This window comes from Hemitrygon akajei, chromosome 22, assembly GCF_048418815.1.
Source record: "Hemitrygon akajei chromosome 22, sHemAka1.3, whole genome shotgun sequence".
Classification (NCBI taxonomy): domain Eukaryota; kingdom Metazoa; phylum Chordata; class Chondrichthyes; order Myliobatiformes; family Dasyatidae; genus Hemitrygon; species Hemitrygon akajei.
This window is the reverse complement of record NC_133145.1, coordinates 2,674,662-2,696,517: the sequence shown is the minus strand read 5'-3', so window position 1 is coordinate 2,696,517 and position 21,856 is coordinate 2,674,662. Positions and strand designations below refer to the sequence as shown.

General features: G+C 43.3%; 1 protein-coding gene across 2 annotated transcripts in view; it reads right to left on the bottom strand.

The window, feature by feature from the left end:
* Nucleotides 1-17,330: 17,330 nt before the first annotated feature.
* Nucleotides 17,331-21,856, bottom strand: part of eme1 (essential meiotic structure-specific endonuclease 1) — a 52,628-nt gene continuing 48,102 nt past the window's right edge. For both annotated transcript variants that reach the window (XM_073026609.1, XM_073026610.1), the window contains one exon: nucleotides 17,331-18,706. In XM_073026609.1, the coding sequence (XP_072882710.1) occupies nucleotides 18,539-18,706 (168 nt within the window). In that variant the 3' untranslated portion in view covers nucleotides 17,331-18,538. The remainder of the gene's footprint in view (nucleotides 18,707-21,856) is intronic.

Genomic DNA, 21,856 nt, shown 5'->3' with positions numbered 1-21,856 from the left:
GAAGTGACCTCCACCTCCTCTACCTTCTAAGTGACCTTGCTGTTGTGTCCATGCAGTGGAAGGTGAAGCCCTCGGGCTGCATTGCTGGGAGTGAGCCATGCTTCTGTGAAGCAAAGTACACAGCAGACCCTGATGTCCTCTGGTACTGCGATCTTGCTCTGAACTCTTCAATTTTATTTTCCAGAGACTCCATTAGCCAGCAGGATGGTAAGGAGTGGTGCCTTCAGGGCCCAATATTTCAATCTTACTTGCAGCCCAGCACACTGATGCACCATCAATAACTCTCGGAGACGGGAGGCAAAAGACAGGCTTTTATTAGCTGCAAATATGACCACGACATCTCGGAGACTGAGGCCGGGGCTGTGCCTCCAATCGCCTTTATACAGGGGTCTGTGGGAGGAGCCACAGGAGCAGTCAGCAGAGGGGTGTGTCCAGACAGGTATATACATAGTTTACTACACACACTTTCCAAGTTTCCTTTTTCTTAAAGGGAAACTGCATTCGTGAACCAAGCCTGCTGTCTGGAATCCACTGATTTTGAGGTTCAACAAATATTTTAAATGTCTTAAAACAACGTGGCTTAATGAAGTACTCATAGCTGTGAATGTGGACTTCAGCAGTAGTAGTCCAAAAAGGGAATCAGAGATGCAGAATCAGAATCAGGTTTATCATCACCGGTATGTAACATGAAATTTGTTAACTTTGCAGCAGCAGTTCAATGCAATACACAAAATAGAAAACAATATTAAATAAATAAGTAAATCTTATTCAGTGTACTTTATACAACACATATTGAATAGATTAAAAATCATGCAAAAAACAGAAGTACTATATATATTTTTTTTAAAAGTGAGGTAGTGTCCAAGGGTTCAATGTCCATTTAGGAATCAGATGGCAGAGGGGAAGGAGCTGTTCCTGAATTGCTGAGTGTGTGCCTTCAGGCTTCTGTACCTCCTACCTGATGATAACAGTGAGAAAAGGGCATGCCCTGGGTGCTGGAGGTCCTGAATAATGGATGCTGTCTTTCTGAGACACCACTCTTTGAAAATGTGCATGCAAAGAGTTGCCACTTTCCAGCACCACCTTAGATAGGTTGCTATTTCATAGATACGCCTCATCCTGCAATCATTAAAGCAAGACTTGTCCTTAAGCTTGACAGTAATAGCAGGGAAAAGGAAAGGCTAGGCAGGTTACAGACGATGGTAGAATGCAGGGCTGCTGCTGCTGCCTGGTTGTATCATGAAATTCTTTCTGGATGCAATAAAACACATATCTTGTTGTTCGTATGTAGAATGCCCATAGATGCATGAACCTTTCGCTGAAATGTGGCTCCCAATGTTCCAAATATGCAGGTTCCACAAGGATGTGAGAAGGCCTTACCACCATTCTAAGAATCCTTAATTTGTGGTTTTTAGAATACTGTCAGCCTCAAAAAGGCCCATGTTAATGTAAAGTTCAGTTCATGGAGAATTAAGGGGAAGATTTTTAAACATCTTGAGTCAATTCTAGAAGAAGAAAGATTGTAATAGAAGGCCAGTCAAACTGAGATTTATTTATCATATGTGTGGTGAAACATACATTCGGTGACAACTTTATTAGGTACTTCCTGTATCTGATAAAATGTGATCTTCTGCTGCTGCAGCCCATCCACTTCAAGGGATGATGTGTTGTACATTCAGAAATGTTCTTCTGCACACCACTGTTGTAATGCATAGTTATTTGAGTTACTGACATCTTTCTGTCAGCTTGGATCAATCTGGCCATTCTTCTCTGACCTCTCTAATTAACGAGGTGTTTTCATCCATAGAATTTCCACTCACTGAATTTTTTTTGTTTCTCTGTAAACTCTGTGTGTGAAAATCCCAGATCAGCAGTTTCTGAGATACTCAAACCACCCCATCTGGCACCAACAGTCTTTCCATGGTCAAAGCCATTTAGATAACATTTCTTCACCACTCTGATGTTTGATCTGAACAACTAAACCTCTTGACCATGTCTGCGTGTTCTTATGCGTCGAGTTGTTGCCACGTGATTGGCTGATTAGATATTTGAATTAATGAGCAGACGTACGGGTGTACCTAATGAAGTGAAATGCATCATTAGTATTAACAACCGACATACCCAAGGAAGTGCTGGGGGGCAGTCTGTAAGTGTTGCCACACTTTCCAGCACCAATATGTCCATAATCTTCACACAACAGAGAACAACACAAGCAGCGGCAACAACCACAGAACAAATCAGACAACCACTTTCATACACACAGGAAAGCCTCCAACTCAATGATATGTCTCCTTGGCCCAGACTCTAAAGCTTGTAGAGATTGACCTCTGCCCTCCAGTCTCACCGATTTTGCTCTTTGATCTTTCAGGCTTTCTCCCTTCAGACTTCCCAAGCTCTGGATCTCGACCTTTAGCTCTGAAGGTTTGGCAAGGATCATTGCCACTGACCAGGTGCAGCTGCTGCTTTATCAGTTACCTTCCCATTGCTTCAAGGCGGGGGTTCTCACCCTGGGGCCCAGGGAACCCCAGTGTAATGGCAGGAGTCTGGGGCCTATCATCTGAGGTCACAAGTGGGGATAACTACAGTGCACAATTCTATTTGCAATGTAACAGTCCAAGACTATATCCAACAAGGCACAAATTAATAGTGTGGTGGAATGCTTTCCATTTGCTTGGTTTAAAGCTCCTTCTACAATATTCAAGAAACTTATCTCCACCCAGGACAAAGGAGCCCACATGACAGCCATTTAAACGTCACTTGCTCTACGACTGCCACACAATGGCCAAAGTGTGTACTACAGCAACATACACATTCCAGATCAAAAGCTCTGTCAACTTGGGAAAAATGAAAATTTGTATCCACAGGTCATATATCATGCTGCTCAAGAAGTATCTTTGTAGCTTCATTATCACTAGGTCAAATACTGGAAACTTTGGTGTGCAAGCATTTTCACAATATGTGACACAGCTCATCTCCACTCCCTTAAAAGGAATAAAGATTGACAATAAAAGCAGCACTGCACATGATGCCCAGGTCACAAAGCAAATAAAAACATAACTGCCAGTCAGAAAAAAAATACCTTTTAATCCCTTTCACCCCTTTTTCTCCCCCATAGGCTGTAACAAACACCTGGTACTCAATACAATTAACTATCTTTCATTCAGGAAAGAAACTGCATACTGGCAGGATATGTACCTGCATAATTTGCAGGTTGAGTCAGTGGTAAGGAAACCAAATGCAATGTTAGCATTCATTTCGAGAGGATGGGAATAGAGCAAGGATGTAATGCTGAGGCTTTATAAAGCTTTGGTCAGACTGCATTTGGAATATTCTGACCAGTTGTGGTCCACTATCTAAGAGAAGGTGTGCCAGCATTGAAGGTTCACAAGAATGATTCTGGGAATGAAAGGAGCATTTGAAGGCTCTGGGTTTGTCGGCGCTGGAGTTTTGAAGAATGAGGGGGATCTCATTAAAACCTATTGCATATTGAAAGACCTACATTTAGGTCCAACGGACACAGCCTCAAAACAGAAGAATAGAGGTGAAGAGGAATTTCTTCAGCCAGGTGTTGGTGAATCTATGGTATTCATTGCAACAGATAAGTCTGGAATTCAAGTCATTGAGAATATATAAAGCAGAGATTGACAGCTTCTTGATTATGGGGAGAAGGCAGAAGAATGGGGTTGAGAGAGATAATAAATTATCCACAATGGAATGGTGGAGCAGGCTCAATGGATTGAATGGTCTAACTCTACTCCTGTGTCTTATGACATTACTCAGGATGGGATGTGGCACAACCTAGTTTTAAGATAACATTCAAGACAACCACACACTCTTTACAAGTATTTCAGTTTATCTCATTTCTCCCTCCTAGCTGAAGAGTGCTGTGGCTTGAAGCCCAGGTGTGAATGGGTAACTATGATGTTGTTGGGATAACGGAGACATGGCTGCAGGGAGATCAGACCTGGGAAATGAATGTGCAAGGGTATACGTGCTATCGTAGGGACAGAAATGTGGGCAGAGGGGGTGGGGTGGCCCTGTTGGTGAGGAATGAGATTCAGTCCTTTGCAAGGGGGGACATAGGATCAGGAGGTGGAGTCTGTGTGGATAGAACTGAGGAACAGTAAGGGCAAAAGGACCCTAATGGGTATTGTCTATAGGCCACCATACAGTAGCATGGATATTGGGTGCAAGTTGAATAGGGAGTTAATAGTGGCATATGGCAAAGGTAATGTCGCAGTAGTTATGGGGGATTTCAACGTGCAGGTGAACTGGGAGAATCAGGTTGGTGCTGGACCCCAGGATAGGGAGTTTGTAGAGTGCCTAAGGGATGCATTCTTGGAACAGCTTGTACGAGAGCTGACCAGGGACAAGGCTATTCTGGATTTAGTGTTATGTAATGAACAGGATTTGATATGCGATCTTGAAGTAAAGGAGCCATTAGGAGGTAGTGATCATAATATGAAAAGTTTTTATCTGCAATTTGAGAAGGATAAGGGCAGCTCGGAGGTGTCAGTGTTGCAGTTGAACAAAGGAGACTATGGAGCCATGAGGGAGGAGCTGGCCAAAGTTAACTGGATGGATATCCTAGCAGAAAAGACAGTGGAACAGCAATGGCAGGTATTCTTGGGAATAATGCACAAGGTGCAAAATCAGTTCATCCCCCGGAGAAGGAAGGATTCAAAGGGGGGAAAGGGGCCACAGTGGTTGACAAAGGAAGTCAGAGATTGCATAGCATTAAAAAAACAGTATGACAGAGCTAAGGTGAGTGGGAGGACAGATGATTGGGAATTTTTTAAGGAACAACAGAACTTAACTAAAAAGGCAATACGGGGAGAAAAAATGAGGTACGAACGCAAGCTAGCCAGGAATATAAAGGAGGATAGCAAAAGCTTTTTTAGGTATGTGAAGAGTAAGGAGATAGTTAAGAACAATGTTGGGCCCTTGAAGAATGAATTGGGTGAAATTGTTATGGGAAACAGAGAAATGGCAGAAGAATTTAATAAGTACTTTAGATCTGTCTTCACTAAGGAAGACACAAGCAATCTCCCAGATGTATGGATGGGCCAAGGACATAGGGTAACAGAGGAAATGAAACAGATTGACATTAGGAAGGAAACGGTGATGAGTAGACTGATGGGACTGAAGGCTGACAAATCCCCAGGTCCAGATGGTCTGCATCCTAGGGTACTAAAGGAGGTGGCCCTGGAAATTGCGGATGCACTGGTAATCATTTTCCAATGTTCCTTAGATTCAGGATCAGTTCTTGAGGATTGGAGAATGGCTAATGTTATCCCACTTTTTAAGAAAGGAGGGAGGGAGAAAACAGAGAACTATCAACCTGTCAGCCTAACATCAGTAGTGGGGAAGATGCTAGAGTCCATTATTAAAGATGAAATAGTGGCATATCTAGATAGCAGTGATAGGATTGGGCCGAGCCAGCATGGATTTACCAAGGGCAAATCATGCTTGACTAATCTATTGGAGTTTTTCGAGGATGTAACCAGGAAGTTAGACAAGGGAGATCCAGTGGATGTAGTGTGCCTCGATTTTCAGAAGGCATTTGATAAGGTCCCACATAGGAGACTGGTGGGTAAAATCAGAGCTCATGGCATTGGGGGGGAAGATATTGACATGGATAGAAAACTGGTTGGCAGATAGAAAGCAAAGGGTAGTGGTGAATGGGTGTTTCTTGGAATGGCAGGTGGTGACTAGTGGGGTGTCACAGGGCTTGGTATTGGGACCACAGCTGTTTACAATTTACGTCAACGATTTAGATGAAGGCATTGAGAATAACATCAGCAAGTTTGCTGATGATGCTAAGCTGGGTGGCAGTGTGACATGTGATGAGGATGTTAGGAGAATTCAGGGTGACTTGGATAGGCTGGGTGAGTGGGCAGATACTTGGCAGATGACGTTTAATGTGAATAAGTGTGAGGTTATCCACTTTGGGAGTAAGAACAGGAAGGCAGATTCTTATCTGAACGGTGTAGAGTTAGGTAAGGGAGAAATACAAAGAGATCTCGGAGTCCTTGTTCATCAGTCACTGAAGGTGAATGAGCAAGTGCAGCAGGCAGTGAAGAAGGCTAATGGAATGTTGGCCTTTATTACAAAGGGAATTGAGTACAAGAGCAAGGAAATCCTCTTGCATTTGTACAGGGCCCTGGTGAGACCACACCTGGAGTATTGTGTACAGTTTTGGTCTCCAGGGTTAAGGAAGGACATCCTGGCTGTAGAGGAAGTGCAGCGTAGATTCACAAGGTTAATTCCTGGGATGTCCGGACTGTCTTACGTAGAGAGGTTAGAGAGACTGGGCTTGTACACGCTGGAATTAAGGAGATTGAGAGGGGATCTGATTGCAACATATAAGATTATTAAGGGATTGGACAAGATAGAGGCAGGAAATATGTTCCAGATGCTGGGAGAGTCCAGTACTAGAGGGCATGGTTTGAGAATAAGGGGTAGGTCATTTTGGACAGAGTTAAGGAAAAACTTCTTCTCCCAGAGAGTTGAGGGGGTCTGGAATGCACTGCCTCGGAAGGCAGTGGAGGCCAATTCTCTGGATGCTTTCAAGAAGGAGCTAGATAGGTATCTTATGGATAGGGAAATCAAGGGATTTGGGGACAAGGCAGAAACCGGGTATTGATAGTAGATGATCAGCCATGATCTCAAAATGGTGGTGCAGGTTCGAAGGGCCGAATGGTCTACTTCTGCACCTATTGTCTATTGTCTAATATGAAAGTAATAAAGAATTGTGTATCTTGCACACTGGGTACTGGACTACTAACATAATGGGATGAGACATCACAAGCAGTCATTTGCTTGGAGGAGTGGCACAAGATTTATAAAGCGGATGGGGCCTTATAAAATTCTCTGGTGGGCTTGTGATATCACAATTTATTTGGCACGTAGCAAAGGCGTATAAAAAGAAGCGAGGTTTAATTAGAACAACCATTGTTGGGCTAGAGGCTTGAGAATTTGGCTCAAGGGGCTTCAACAAGAGGAGGTGGAAGTTAAGGTAAGTTTCTTTCTTTCTTTGCCTATTAGTGCCTCGATGGAGTAGTAAGACTAGATCTAGGGTCAGTGGTGTGTTCTACATGTCAGATGTGGGAGTTCTGGGAGACCTCCAGTCTCTTAGATCAGGTCTACAGTGTTCTAAAGGGGAAGGGGAAGCAGTCAGAAGTCATGGTACATATTGGTAACAACGGAGGTAGGAAAAAGGGTGGGATCCCTAAGAGAGAATATAGGGAGGCTGGTAGGAAGCTGAAAAGCAGGACTTCAGGGGTAGTAGTAATCTCTGGTTTGCTGCCTATGCCACATCACATGCCAGTGAGGTTGATTTGCCAGATGAATGTGGGGCTGAAGATTTGGTGCAGGGGGTAGGGTTTCAGACTTTGTAGGTCAATGGGATCTCTTCTGGGGAAGGTATAACCTGTACAAAAACCTGAATGAGGAGGGACCAATATCCCAGCTGGCAAATTTGCTGGAGTTGTTGGGAGGGTTTAAACCAGTCTGAAAGGAGGATGGGAAGCAAGGTGATGTTAGAGGACGGGGCAGTTTGTGTACAGGTAAACACAGCATGTAGAGACACTCAAGAAGGATAAACGGTTGATAGAGCAAAATTTAAGTGCATCTATTTTAATGCAAGCTTCAATAAGAAGGGTGATGAACTTAGATCATGGAACTACAACATTGCGGCCATCACGAAGACTTAGTCTGTTACAAAAGCAGGAATGGCTGCTGGATTATTTGGGGCTTAGATGTTTCAAAAGGGATGGGGAGGTGGGGGATATGGTATTGCTATCAGAGATAGTATCACAGCTGCAGAAAGGGAGGACATCGTGGAGGGATTGTCAGTGTGAGTGGAAGTCAGAAACAAGAAAGGGGCAATCACTCTATAAACCACCCCAATAGGCACAGAGACAGTGAAGGACATACTTTGGAAATGTGAAAACAGGGTTGTTGTCATGGGTGACTTCAACTTCCAATACTGATTGGCACCTCCTCAGTGCAAAAGGTTTAGATAGTTGTTCAGGAAAAATTCCTGACACAGTATGTACACAGTCTAAAGGAGAGGCCATGCTGAATCTGGTACTGGGCAATGAAGCAGGTCAGGTGCCAAATCTCTGGTTGAGTGAGCTTTTCAGAGATAGTGAGCACAACTCCTTGACCTTTATCATAGCCTTAGAGAGAGATAGGAACAGACGGGGTTATTAGGTACTTAATGGGGGGGGGGAGAAGAGGAGTCAAGGGAGGGGGAATTATGATACTAGTTGGGAACTTGGGATCTTAATTTGAGAACAGATATAATCATGCAAGTGAACAACAGAAATATAGAGGTTGTTTATGGAGCACTTGCACAAGGTTTGGATAACTTTATTCCATTGAAGCAAGGAAAGGATGGTACAGTGAAGGAACCATAGTTGACAAGAACAGTGCAATATCTATTCAAGAGGAAGAAAGAAACCTACTTAAGGTTTAGGAAGCAAGATCAGACAGGGCTCTAGAGAGTTACAAAGTAACCAGGAAGGTGCTGAAGAATGGACAAGAACGCCAAAAGGGGGCATGACAAATAGGGTTAAGGAAAACCCCAAGGCATTCTACACATATGTGAAGAACTGGAGGGTGACCAGAGTGAGAACAGGACCAATCATGGACAGAAGAGGAAATGTGCCTGTAGTCAGAGGAGGCAAGGGAGGTACTTTGCTTCAGTATTCATAAGACTATAAGATATAGGAGCAAAATTAGGCCATTTGGCCCATCAAGAATGCTTCACCATTCAATCACGGCTGATCTTTTTTTTCCTCCTTAGCCTTACCTCCTGGCATTCTCCCCATAAACTTTGCTACCTTGTCCTCCATCAATCATTGTATCATCTGCAAACTTGGCAACAAAGCCATCTATTCCATCATCTAAATCATTGATATACAGCATAAAAAGAAGTGGTCCCAACAACAACCCTGCAGAACACCACTAGCCACTGGCAACCACCCAGAAAAGGATCCTTTCATTCCCACTCACTGCCTGCTGCTAATCAGCCAGTGCTCTAACCATGCCAGTAACTTGCTTGTAATACCATGGGCTTTTAATTTGGTAAGCAGCCTCATATGTGGCACTTTGTCAAAGGTCTCCTGAAAATCCAAATGTACAACATCCACTGCATCCCCTTTATCTATCCTACTTGTAATCTCCTCAAAGAATTCTGACAGGCTTGTCGGGCAAGATTTTCCCTTAAGAACGCCATGCTGGCTTTGTCCTATGCCACCAAGTACTCCATAACCACATCCTGAACAACTGAACTCAAAACTACATCTTCCCAGCCACTGAGGTCAGGCTAATGTTAGGCACCCCTAGGCTTCATATTTTCTGTGGACAACCACTTTAAAATGATACTGGCTTTTGGACACTGTTTGTACTGCTAATGAGAGAGAGGGAAGAAGGGGGGTGGGCACCCAGCGCAGATGTGAGAGAGAAAGAGACAAAGATTTAAAGTATTGGCTCCATTGCTGATTATTTACTTTTGCTCCAAGGACACTTTCTTTGCCTGCTTGTAAGATTTTTGCTGAGACAGCAAGGCGGGACCAGGTGATGGACAGTTGATGGATGGCTGGTACCCCGGCAGGGGGGATAAAAAGCAAGTCTGCTGAGACACCGGCAGACACGCCACGGGACACTGAAAGAGCATTGTGCACCGACAGGAAGGTGGGGGCTTGGAGGATCGATTCAGGGGAATCGGTCAGAGGCTCAGTGTGTGAAGGCAGACCGGTGGGGGCTTCTGTGTGTGTCCACCCTCGCCTGGGTGACAGGCTCACCACTGAAGAATGGTCTGGCCTGGTATGGAGGGGTCACAGTCGGTGACCACAACAGGACAAGACAACGGAAGGTTTGCCTGCTGCAGCTGCTCACCTCTGGCTCTCTCTCTCTAAAAACCTCGACTTAAACTAAACTGAACTAGACTCTGCACCATCATAAGACTATTCATTTACCCCTAGACTTCGATAGAGCTTGGTTTTGATTCCTATTTCCACACTTCTGTATATATCATTGCTAACCTGTTTTATATGTATATTTGCATTTTATAGTACTGTATTACTTAGTTTACTAATAAATACCATTAGCTTAAGTAATACCAGACTCCAACGTATTATTCAATTTCTGCTGGTTTGGCGCGTAAAGCACGACCTGCTCTTGACAAAGCCATGCTGACAATTCCTAATCACATTATGCCTCTCCAAATGTTCATAAATCCTGCCTCTCAGGATCTTCTCAATCACTTACCAACCACTGAAATAAGTCTCACTGGTCTATAATTTCCTGGGCTATCTCTACTCCCTTTCTTGAAAGAGCGAACAACATCTGCAACCCTCCAATCTTCCAGAACCTTTCCTGTCCTCATTGATGATGCAAAGATCATCGCCAGAGGCTCAGCAATCTCCCTCGCTTCCCACAGTAGCTTGGGGTACATCCCTTCTGGTCCCAGTGACCACCTCAACTTGATGCTTTCCAAAAGCTCCAGTACATCCTTTTCCTTAATATCTACATGCTCGAGCTTTTCGGTCCACTGCAAGTCATCCCTACAATTGGCAAGATCCTTTTCTGTAGTGAATACTGAAGCAAGGTACTCATTATATACCTCTGCGATCTCCTCCGGTTCCATACACATTTTTCCACTGTCAAACTTGATTGATCCTATTCTCTCATGTCTTATCCTCTTGCTCTTCACATACTTGTAGAATGCCTTGGGGTTTTCCTTAATCCTGTCCACCAAGGCCTTCTCACGGCCCCTTCTGACTCTCTTAATTTCATTCTTAAGCTCCTTCCTGCTAGTCTTATAATCTTTCAGATCTCTGTCATTACCTAGTTTTTTGAACCTTTCGTAAGCTCTTCTTTTCTTCTTGACTAGATTTACAACAGCCTTTCTACACCACGGTTTCTGTACTCTACCATCCATTCCGTCTCATTGGAATGTACCTATGCAGAACCCCACGCAAATATCTCCTGAAGATCTGCCACATTTCTTCCGTACATTTCCCTGAGAACATCTGTTTCCAATTTATGCTTTCAAATTCCTGCCTGATAGCCTTACTCCAATTAAACGTTTCCCTAACTTGTCTGTTCCTATCCCTCTCCACTGCTATGGTAAAGGAGATAGAATTGTGATCACTATCTCCAAAATGCTCTCCCACTGAGACCTGACACCTGACCAGGTTCATTTCCCAATACCAGATCAAACACAGCCTCTCTTCTTGCAGGCTTATCTACACGTGTCAAGAATCCTTCCTGAACATTCCTAACAAACTCCACCCCATCTAAACCTCTCACTCTAGGGAGATGCCAATCAATATTTGGGGAATTAAAATCTCCCACCACAACAACCATTATTATTACACCTTTGCAGAATCTGTCCCCTTATCTGCTCCTTGATGTCCCTGCTACTATTGGTTGGTCTATAAAAAACACCCAATAGAGTTATTGACCCCTTCCTGTTTCCACCCACAGAGACTCTGTAGACAACCCCTCCATGACTTCCTCCTTTTCTGCAGCTGTGACACTATCCCTGATCAACAGTGCCACACCCCCACCTCTTTTGTCTTCCTCCCTGTCCTTTCTGAAATATCTATTCTTTACCAGCAGAGCCATGCCACCCCATCTACTTACTTTGCTATCCCTCCAAAATAACGAGTAACCGTGGACATTCAGCTCCCAACTACAACCATTCTTCAGCCACGATTCAGTGATGGCCACAGCATCATACCCAACAATCTATAAAAGTGGAACAAAATCATCCACCTTGTTTCTTATACCCCATGCATTGAGGTATAACACTTTGAGTATTGTATTTGCTACCCTTTTTGATTCTGTATCCCTAATGCACTGATACTCACCCTACTGGCTGCAATTTTGTCTCATCATGTCTGCCCTTCCTGACAGTCTGACTGCATCCTCCTATCCTGAATCCTTTCCCTTCAGTTTCCACCCCCCTGCCAAATTAGTTTAAACCCTCCCCAATAGCTCTAACCAACTTGCCCGCGAGAATATTGGTCCCCCTCGGGTTCAGGTGGAACCTGTCACTTTTGCACAGACCATACCATCCCCAGAAGAGACCCGATTGATCCAAGAACCTGAAGTCCTGCCACCCCCCCCCCCCCCACCAAACCACCAGCTTCTCAGTACGCATTAATCTGCCAAGTTACCCTGTTTCTACCCTCTGGCAAATGGCACAGGCAGCAATCCAGAAATTACTACTCTGGAGGCCTTACTTCTCTGCTTTTTACCTAGCTCTAAATTCTCTCCTCAGGACCACTTTGCTTTTCCTTCCTATGTCATCAGTACCAATATGTACTGAGATATGTGGCTACTCTGCCTCCCCCTCCAAAATGTTGTGGGCTCAATCCGAGACATCCCTGACCCTGGAAGGAAACATACCATTCGGGGGTCGCATTCACTTCCACAGAATCTCCTGTCTGTTCCTCTAACCCTAATGTGAGTCCCCTACCATCACCACTCTCCTTTTCTTCTGCACCACAGACTCATGCTGTGCCAGTAACCTAGTCTCCATAGTTTTCACCTGGGAGGTCATCCCAACAATAGTATCCAAAGCGGTTTACTTATTATTGAGGGGAATGGGCATGGAAGTGCTCTGCGCTGTCTATTCACATCTCCAGTCACCCAGCTCCTGCAACTTCGGGGTGGCTGCTTCCCTATAACTCTGATCGATTAGCTCCTCACTCTCCTGTACAAGCCGAAGATTATCCATCTGCTGCTCCAGATGCACTTCAGGCAGATGTAGTTCCCTGGGAGACTCCAATGTCTGGCATGAAGAACACGTAAGTCATTTACTACACTAAGTACTGCAAGAGAGTGAGAAAGGGAACCTTAAGAGATACTTACCCAGAGCTGACGCCTCTTTTGAGCCGAAACCTGACACTCCTACTCTCACCACCAGCCTTCTGTGCAAGTGTTGCAGACCTGCGAGAAACTGCTGTGCTCTGACTGGGCCGCCAGAATGAGTGAGGAGGACCTTGTAAAACAGGCTGATACATGAGAACATGTGCTTGTTAAAAATAGAGGTTGTACTAAAACTTCTGAAAAACATTAGGATAGTTAAGTCCATGGGGCCGGATGTGATATACCCCAGGCTACTACAGGAAGAGGGTAAAAGATTGCTGCGCCTTTTGTGATGATCCTTGCCTTCTCAATAGCCACGGGATAGGTACCAGTTGATTGGAGGCTGGTAAATGTTATTCCATTGTTCCAGAAAAGGGCAAGATTCTTAGAGATAAGATTTATGAGCACTTGGAGAAATGACTAGTCTAGGAATCTTCTCCGTGGATTGTCACCTTGTCGTGGTGGAGAAGCTTGTGTGGTCCTGAGATCCTGAAAGCGATGCCATCTGGAGCTATGCTCCTGGTAGGGTCACCCATGGAGGTAAGGTCGAGGGTGAGATCCCGAGAGCGATGCCATCTGGAGCTATGCTCCTGGTAGGGTCACCCATGGAGGTAAGGTCAAGGGTGAGGTCCCTGACAATGAACAATCCAACCAAAACCTCAATGGCGGAACACGCAGATGAAGGCTGCAACAAATCCATCAGCTCCAATCGTCGTGGTTTCCATTCCATTGGAATCAGTTGGTTGATTTGTGAAGTATCGTGTGCTTCTTGGAGTGTAACATCAAGTACATGTTAAACAAATACACGTGCAGGTGTCTTCGCTCTGTGGATCAACGAAACAAAGACCATCATTGTCAACCTCGAGGGATAGCCACCACGATGACGACAAGTCTAGGAAGGTTCTCAGTCATCCAGGTCATTGTATATCAAGCAGTACTAAATCAAGGCAACTCAACCTGCTGTGTTGTCTAGATGCTTCACCACTCATCCAAGAGGCTTCTTCAATCCTGATCCATGGTGGGTAGTTTTCCAGTTTATAAACTCCGTGAGTTGTTTAAAGGCAGAGCAATCACACGTGGGTTGTTAAGAGTCATAGAGGTAATGAAACAGTCATTAGTCTTTGCATGGATGGAGGTGTGAACTGTTGTGGAGACGCCAGGGTAAAGATGTTAGGCCTGTAGCTCATAGCTGGTGTCTTTCATACCTCTCAAGTAAAGGCTAATAGCCCTCCCATTACCTCTATGACTCTTAATGAAGATACTGCCTGCATTAGAGAGCAAACTTTGAGGAAAGGTCGAGTGAATAAGTCTTTTTACCTCAGAGAGAATGAGAGGCGACTTGATAGAGGTGCATAAGAGCCATAGATCTAGTGGATAGTCAGAGACGTCCCCAATAAGCAGATTGGTGAGTGTGTGGAATGTCCTGCCAGGGGTGGTGGTAGAGGCAGATACATTAGAGGTATTAATAAACACTTTTCTATCACATTGGTGATAAGAAAATGTAGGGGTATGTACGAGGGAAGTATTAATCTTAGGTTAAAATATCAGCACATCGTGGGCTGAGGGGCCTGTACTGTGCTGTAATGTTCTACATTCTTTCAGTCAACAGCATAACATTTCATGCAAAAGCAGATGTACTATAATCTACTGAAGTTTTACACTACTTTAGTAATGATCTGATTGGTGTACAGTAATTAGTAGAACGGCATGGTAGTATAGGTTAGCACAATGCTTTACAATATCAGAAACCCAGGTTCAATTTCCACCTTTGCCTGTAAGGAGTTTGCACATTCTCACTGTGACTATGTGGGCTTCCTCCCACCACATCTGCCAGTTGGTAGGTTAATTGACCATTGTAAATTTCTGTGGTTAGGCTAGGGCTGGGCAATGAAAAGGCATTTCTCAATAAAAAACAAATGAAACCCTACATAATTATTTGGCTTTAAACTTTTAGGATAATTTAAATGCCGATGTGACTATCAGAGCAAAAACTGAAAGCTACTGGACTGATCAATGTCTCCACGTACCAGTGAATGGCCTCAATTGTACCTTTAAATCACCTGAGAAGTTGAAAAGTAAAAGGCACATCCAAACTTCAGGTTGAAAGAGTACAGAGAAAATTCACAAGGATGTTGTCAGGTCTGGGGGATGAGTTACAAGGGAAGATTGAATTGGTTAGGACTGTATTCTTTAGAGAGATTGAAGGATGATGAAGGATATAGATAGGATAAATGCAAGCAGGCTTTTTCCACTGAGGATTGGATGAGTTAAGAATGAAAGGTGAAGTTTAAGAGGAATATGAGGGGAAACTTCTTCACTCAGAGTATCGTGAGTTAGGAATGTCAGGACAAGTAGTGCATGCAAGCTCGATTTTAATGCTTAAGGTGTTACGCCCGTGGCCCCCTCCTTTTTGAGAATGGCAGTATCGCTATTGATTCGAGTCAGGAGACCCAGGAAATGAGAGAAAGACATGCAGAATCCACAAAGAGTTTGGAATGTGTCCTGGCCTCCAAAAGGCGGAACCATTGATCCATTGATAACGGCTATTGTCTCTCGGAGACGGACGTGTATTGAATCCTGTATGATGCATCGAAGCCCCCAGGCAATGAACCGGGGGGGGGGGGGGGGGGTGGTGGAGGGATTGCATCATCCCACCCTGATTGACATCTGAGACCCTGTGAGTCAGGATAAAAGAGGGTCTGAGGAACAGCCCCTTCAGACGCACCAGAAGAAATGCTAAAACTCCTGTAACAGCGAAAGCCAGTGGAACCAGCCCACATGCATCCTTTTCCATTTGCCTCGGAATTGGTGGGTCTTGCCACGGAAGCACGGCTTTAGCTAACCTCGAAGGGGAAATCAGTCCCCCAACAACTCTCGAAGGATTGACATCATAAAAGGAATGGGCAAGTTAAACCTCCGTCTTTCTCTCCAACCAAAAAGGCTGCAGCCTACAGCTTGACTGAACTAAAGTGACCTTTATATTTCCATCAGACAATACATTATCCCCTAGACAACGATAGAGCTATTTCTTATTATTATTATACCCGCGCTTTTAGATTTAGTATTGACGACGTATATTATCTGTGTGTTTGCATTGATATTATTTTTGTGTATTTTTATCAATAAATACTGTTAAAAATAGTACCATCAGACTTCAACGGACCTCTCTATCTTTGCTGGTAAGTGACCCAGTTACGGGGTACGTAACAAAGGTAAGTTTGTTTAAGCACATCAGGATATGGTCCTGGTGCAGATCAATGGGACTAGGCAGTTTTAACGGCTTCAGCATGCACGAGATGGGCCAAAGAGCTTGTTGCTGTGACGTACTTTTCTATGACTTGATATACGCTCAGTGGCTACTTTATTAGGAATGCCTGTACACTGTTTGTTAATGCACAAATCGAACGAGCTGTTCACGTAGCAGTAACTCGATGCATAAAGGCACGAGGACATGGTCAAAGGTTCAGTTGTTGTTCAGACCCAACATCAGAATGGGGAAGAAATGTGATCCAAGTGACTTTGAACATGGAATGACTCTTGGTGCCATATGGAGAGGTTAGAGTATCTCAGAAACTGTTGATCTCCTATTTTCACACATAACAGTCTCTATAAGTTTACAGAGAATGGTGCGAGAAACAACAAATATCCAGTGAGCGGCATTTCTGTGGGTGAAAACGTCTTGCTTATTAGATCAGAGGAGAATGGCCAAACTGGATTAACTTAGTAACTGTGCGTTACAACAGCAGTGTGCAGAATAGCATCTCTAAAACACGTTGAACTTTGAAGTGGATGATTGGCTACAGCAGCAGAAGACCATGAATGCACACTCAGTAGTCACTTTATTATTTGAGTCCTGTACCTAATAATATTGCTACTGAGTATATAATGCTAGCTTGATCTTTGCCTTTGAGCTGTACCCCTTGTACTCTTAAATTCTTCTTTGAGTGAATTAGTTTTTGCTCAGATATGCAATTGGAAACTTTGTCCCTCAGGTCTTAGGGAAAGTTCAATATAGGGTTATGCACACTAATTGCTGGAGGAACTTAGCAAGTCAGGCAGCATCTATGAAGGGAAATAAACATCTAAATTTTTGTGCTAAGGCTCTTCATTAGCAGTGGAAGGAAAGGGAGGGGGACAGAAGTCAGGACGAGGAGGAAAGAGTACAATAGGCAGGGTCTCAGCTTGAAATGTCGACTGCTTATTCCCCTTCATAAATACTGCCTGACTTGTTGAGTTCCTCCAGCATTCTGTGTGTGTTTCTCAGTATCCACAGAATCTCTTGTATTTAAAAACAGTCCCGGACCAGGTATACAGATCAGCATTCACAGTTCTGTCTCTCTGGTGAGGTATTATTTAGGATACTTATTAAAATATCTTTAAACTTGGTCTCCTTGAACCAGACAAAGTTAAAGTACAATGTAAATAAGAGTCCAAGACCATAGTTTTGTTTAAACAAAATTTGATGAAATTATTTCCAATGGCAGAATGGTCTGTAATTAAAGAACACAATTAAATGCAATTAGCCAAATAATGAAAAGAGTTGTGGAGAATTGCATTTTACTTGACAAATTATGATCTGCAGTGTACAGCCCTAAAAAATAATGCAAATAAATTCAATGGTAACGTCTGAAATGGAGCTAGTATATAGTTGAAGGGTATGGGGAAAGATTGTGAGAAACTTTGAGCTTGCGAAGACACTAAGTGCTGAATTGTCATCCTCTACATTACAAATTGATATAGTAAATGGTAGAGTAATTATCCAAAGGGTCCTTAAACATATGTAATCGTCATCCTGACTGAGAAGATATCCTTAACTATGTTGATTTTCATTCCTCCCGCATTCTTCAGGAAATCCTGATTCTTACTTGGTCAGTTCATTAATTTTAAACTATCTAACTCAAATAGTTATTCTTTACTTTTTTACTACGATAGGCGAAGGAATAAATACAGATGTGAAGCACCATACTCAATCCTTATCTGGTGATCACCCACATTTTCAATCATGACCTGACTGGATAACTCACAAGAATAGCCCACATTCTAAGCTTCCCAGGCAAAGAGCTTCACTTGCTGCAAAGGCCAAAATCAACCCACACGCAGGGAACTGAAGCTGAAGCTGGAGCTTGTTCCTACAAGTCAATATGACATTGGACTATGGGTGAAATATTCCCTCAAGACTACTCACCAGGCCTTTGAAGCTACAGTTATCAAACAGTCTCAACCTTGTACACAAGTTAGAGTAATGTAACAGAATTAAGAGTGTGCAGATTCCAATTCTATTGCCTGACAATTTTTGGTCACATCAGTATGGGACGACTCTCATACTTCATGGAAGTCTTAGTAAAGTCTTCACCCATGGTCTCATTAGTAAATGTAGTGTGAGTTATCATGAAAGCTTAGTTTTTGTTCTCTTACACTCTGTGTTCTGAAATTATCAAAGTGGAGTGAATGTTTTTAGAAACCAGAAACACTCACACCAGTCTATCAAAATTACACCTTTCAAACCTTCCATTAAGGTAATCAGTTACACATTGCTTATATCCTTGGTCCTGTGCAACACCATTGCCACAACGGTAACCTGTGCTTCAAAGTTAACATTTCAGTACCCAATTTGACTCATGGAAACATTTTAGAAACTTTTACTGCTACATTACTCAAGGAAACTTTCTGGTTCCAAGGAATTCATCAGCAAATAGACCCGTTTTGACAGCTCAAGTCCAATTCTTCGTGTTGTTGAAGTTGTTCCTTCTCCACGGCGAACAAGAATGTCAGCAAGCAGCTTCTCCTTCTCCTGTTCAGAAGTACATTCCTGGTATGCCTGAACAGAAAGAAAACAAGAACTTAGTAGTATTGTGCTGTAATCAGTTACAGAACTATTATCCAATTCAGCAATATTGTTCTTTTAGGTACATCCCAACAAGAAAATACAAAAGATTACCAACACGAGAAAGAAGAAACATATTTCACCTTGAATGAACTTGAATGACATACAAAATGAAAATATCACACTGTTAGCCAGGACCGTAAAAAATACTGTACCAATACAGATAAATTTTACTGTATACAGACACAAGTTCTACTCTTTGCTGGAGTTTGGAGCAAACGTTGTACAATGAGAGAATGTAAGTCCAGGGAGGCCTACATTTGCCATTATCTAATAATTGAGTGGGTAAATGGCTATTGAAAAGTCCATAAATTTGCAGAACATTTCAACACAAAACAACTGGACAGACTGTACTCGGTATCTCACCACAGTAAAGAGCACCTTTCACTATTTTGTTTAAACAATGCTTCTATATAGCGATAAACTGCATTTGTTTAAATGCTTTACTGGCAATTAAAAGCATACTTAATACTAAGAAAAATGACCATAGCTTTTTCATGAAGCTCAATGCTAGACTGCAGATGGTACAGCAGCCACAACCTTCACAAAGCTGACCCACAGTGGGCCTGTCCTTTTGTTGGATTTAATGAAGAATCCCTCAGTGGACAGAATGTCAGCTGTCTAAACTCCAGCATGTTCTGTACTTCTGTGTTACAAGATGTGCTGAACTGCAAATGGCACAGGGACTGCCACTCACAAAACAGGATCTCACTAAAATGCTGGAAACATTCAGCAAGTGGGGCAGCATCTGTGAAAAGATACACAGACTTAGTTTCTGGTTCAAGACCCTTCATCAAAGCTGGAAGAGATAATAAAGAGCAACCAATGCAGTCTGGAGTGATTGCTTTGTGGAGCACCTGCAATCAGTCCACGGGGTGGCCCTGAGCTCCCTGCACCGTTCCCACCCAAACCTGATGGTGACCTTGTGCACTGTTAACATGGCCTAATGCAACAATACACAATACTGAATCCTCCTACATTAGGTTACTCACTCTGCTGTCTGTACCAAAACTGGTCATTTCTGTCACTCATCCATCTGTCAATTTGGCACTAGCACAGCCTGACCAGCACAGCACGTCACACCTTGTTCATAACACATGCAAAAAACCATACAACCTCATTTGACCAGGTCTCACCACACCACAGACATTCCTTGGCTTTATTCATTCTTCTCAACACATTCTTTACAACTTACCTTTAGTTCATTAACACTGATGAAAGATCTCAACTTGAAAAGTCCACTGTTTATTTCCCTCCATGGATGCTGCTTCACCTGTTGAGATTCTCCAGTGTTTTGTGTTACCTTTAATTTAACTTTCCTAGTTCTGATGAAGGGGCTCCAACATGAATGTGAACTATTTCCCTTTCCATAGATGCAACCTGACTTGTTAAGGTATTTCTAAAGTTTTTTGCTTTTTATTTCAGATTTCCAACATCTGCAGTTTTAGCTAATTTTATGAGCTTGCAGTTGCAATAAGTAGATCTAAACAGGAAATTTCAGCCGAATAAAACTGCAAGCTAGGTTTAAATGCATGTTAAACTACGAAAGCACCATTCAACAGATAGAGCTAAGTGATCTCATGACCAATGGATCAGTTCAAAGCTTTACTATCCTTTAACCTCATGAATAGCTAACCAATTTAATAGAAAAAAGAGAGATTGGATACTCTGAGTTTATGGTCGCTGAAATGTAGGAGGGTGAGTGGTGATCTTGAGAATCAGAAGATTGTGAGGGGCATAGTTGAGATACGCATCTTCAGACATTTTTATAAAATTAGCACGGAAACAGGCCCTTTAGCCCAAATTATCCATGCCAATCATAACTCTATTTAAACCAGCCCCACCTGCCAACATTTGGCTCAATTTGTGTACTTGTCTAAATGTCTCTTTAAGTGTTGTTATTGTACCTAGCTCACTTGTTCCATACACTCTCAGGTCCCTTTACAATTTTATCTCCTTTCACCATGCCCTCTAGTTTCTGAATCCCAGTCAGCCCTGGAAAAAAAGACTGTGCATTCATCTTATTTATGCCCCTCATGAGGTACACCTCTCAAGTCACTTCTCCGTTTCTTGAACTTTAGCCAGTCCAACCCCCTTCCCCACAGCTCAAGCTCTCGAGTCCTGGTGGGCAAAAGCTCAAACGATTCAATGCTTGCTTTGAATGACCACTGAAATGACAAGCATCCACCCCGACCACCTTTGATGAACCTACACGCATGGTCACCATCGCCAGACTGGTGAATCCATTGAAAGTGGCCCAGATGGACTCTCCAGCTGCATCCTCAGATCCTGCGTGGACCAGTTGGCAGGAGTATTTGCAGACATCTTTAACTTCCTTCTACTTCATTCTGAGGTTCTCTCCTGAATCAAGAAGATCACTATCATCCCAGTGTAAAACAATAATGTCGTGTGTCTTAATGACTACTGCCCAGTAGTTCTGGTAGTTCAAATTCATGAAGTGCTTCAAGGGGTTGATAGTGGCATGTATTAAATCCATCTTCTCAGATAACTTCAAACCATAATCTTCAAACTTCAAGCCGTTGATTAGACAATCAAGATTTGAATAGCTCAGACTCAGCAGAAAGTAGCTGATTGGGCAATCAAGGTCAGGTGACCAAGCAGTTTGAAAAGTTCAAACAAATAAATAGAGGGGCAGCTCAAGCGGAGCGACCTGTGGAAAGCGGCCAATGAGTGAGTGGGTCAGTGAAGGAGTGGAGATTTGAGGCTTTGACTCGAGAGATTCTGGCCGTTTTGGCAATTGGACTGTTCAACCAAGTCAATCAAGATTTGAATAGCTCAGACTCAGCAGAAACCAGCTGATTGGGCAATCGAGGTCAGGTGACCAAGCAGTTTGAAAAGTTCAAACAATAGAGGGGTAGCTCAAGTGGAGCGGCCAGTGAAGGAGTGGAGATTTGAGGCTTTGACTCGAGAGGCTTAGATGAGAAGAGGCGGAGGACGAGCTTGTTCCCAGTTAGTCTTTACAATGCCTCCTGAGACGGTGATGTGCCTCTCCTGTGAGATGTGGCAGTCTTGGGGGAACTTCCCTTTCCCACAGAGTCATATCTGCCAGAAGTGCTACTGGCT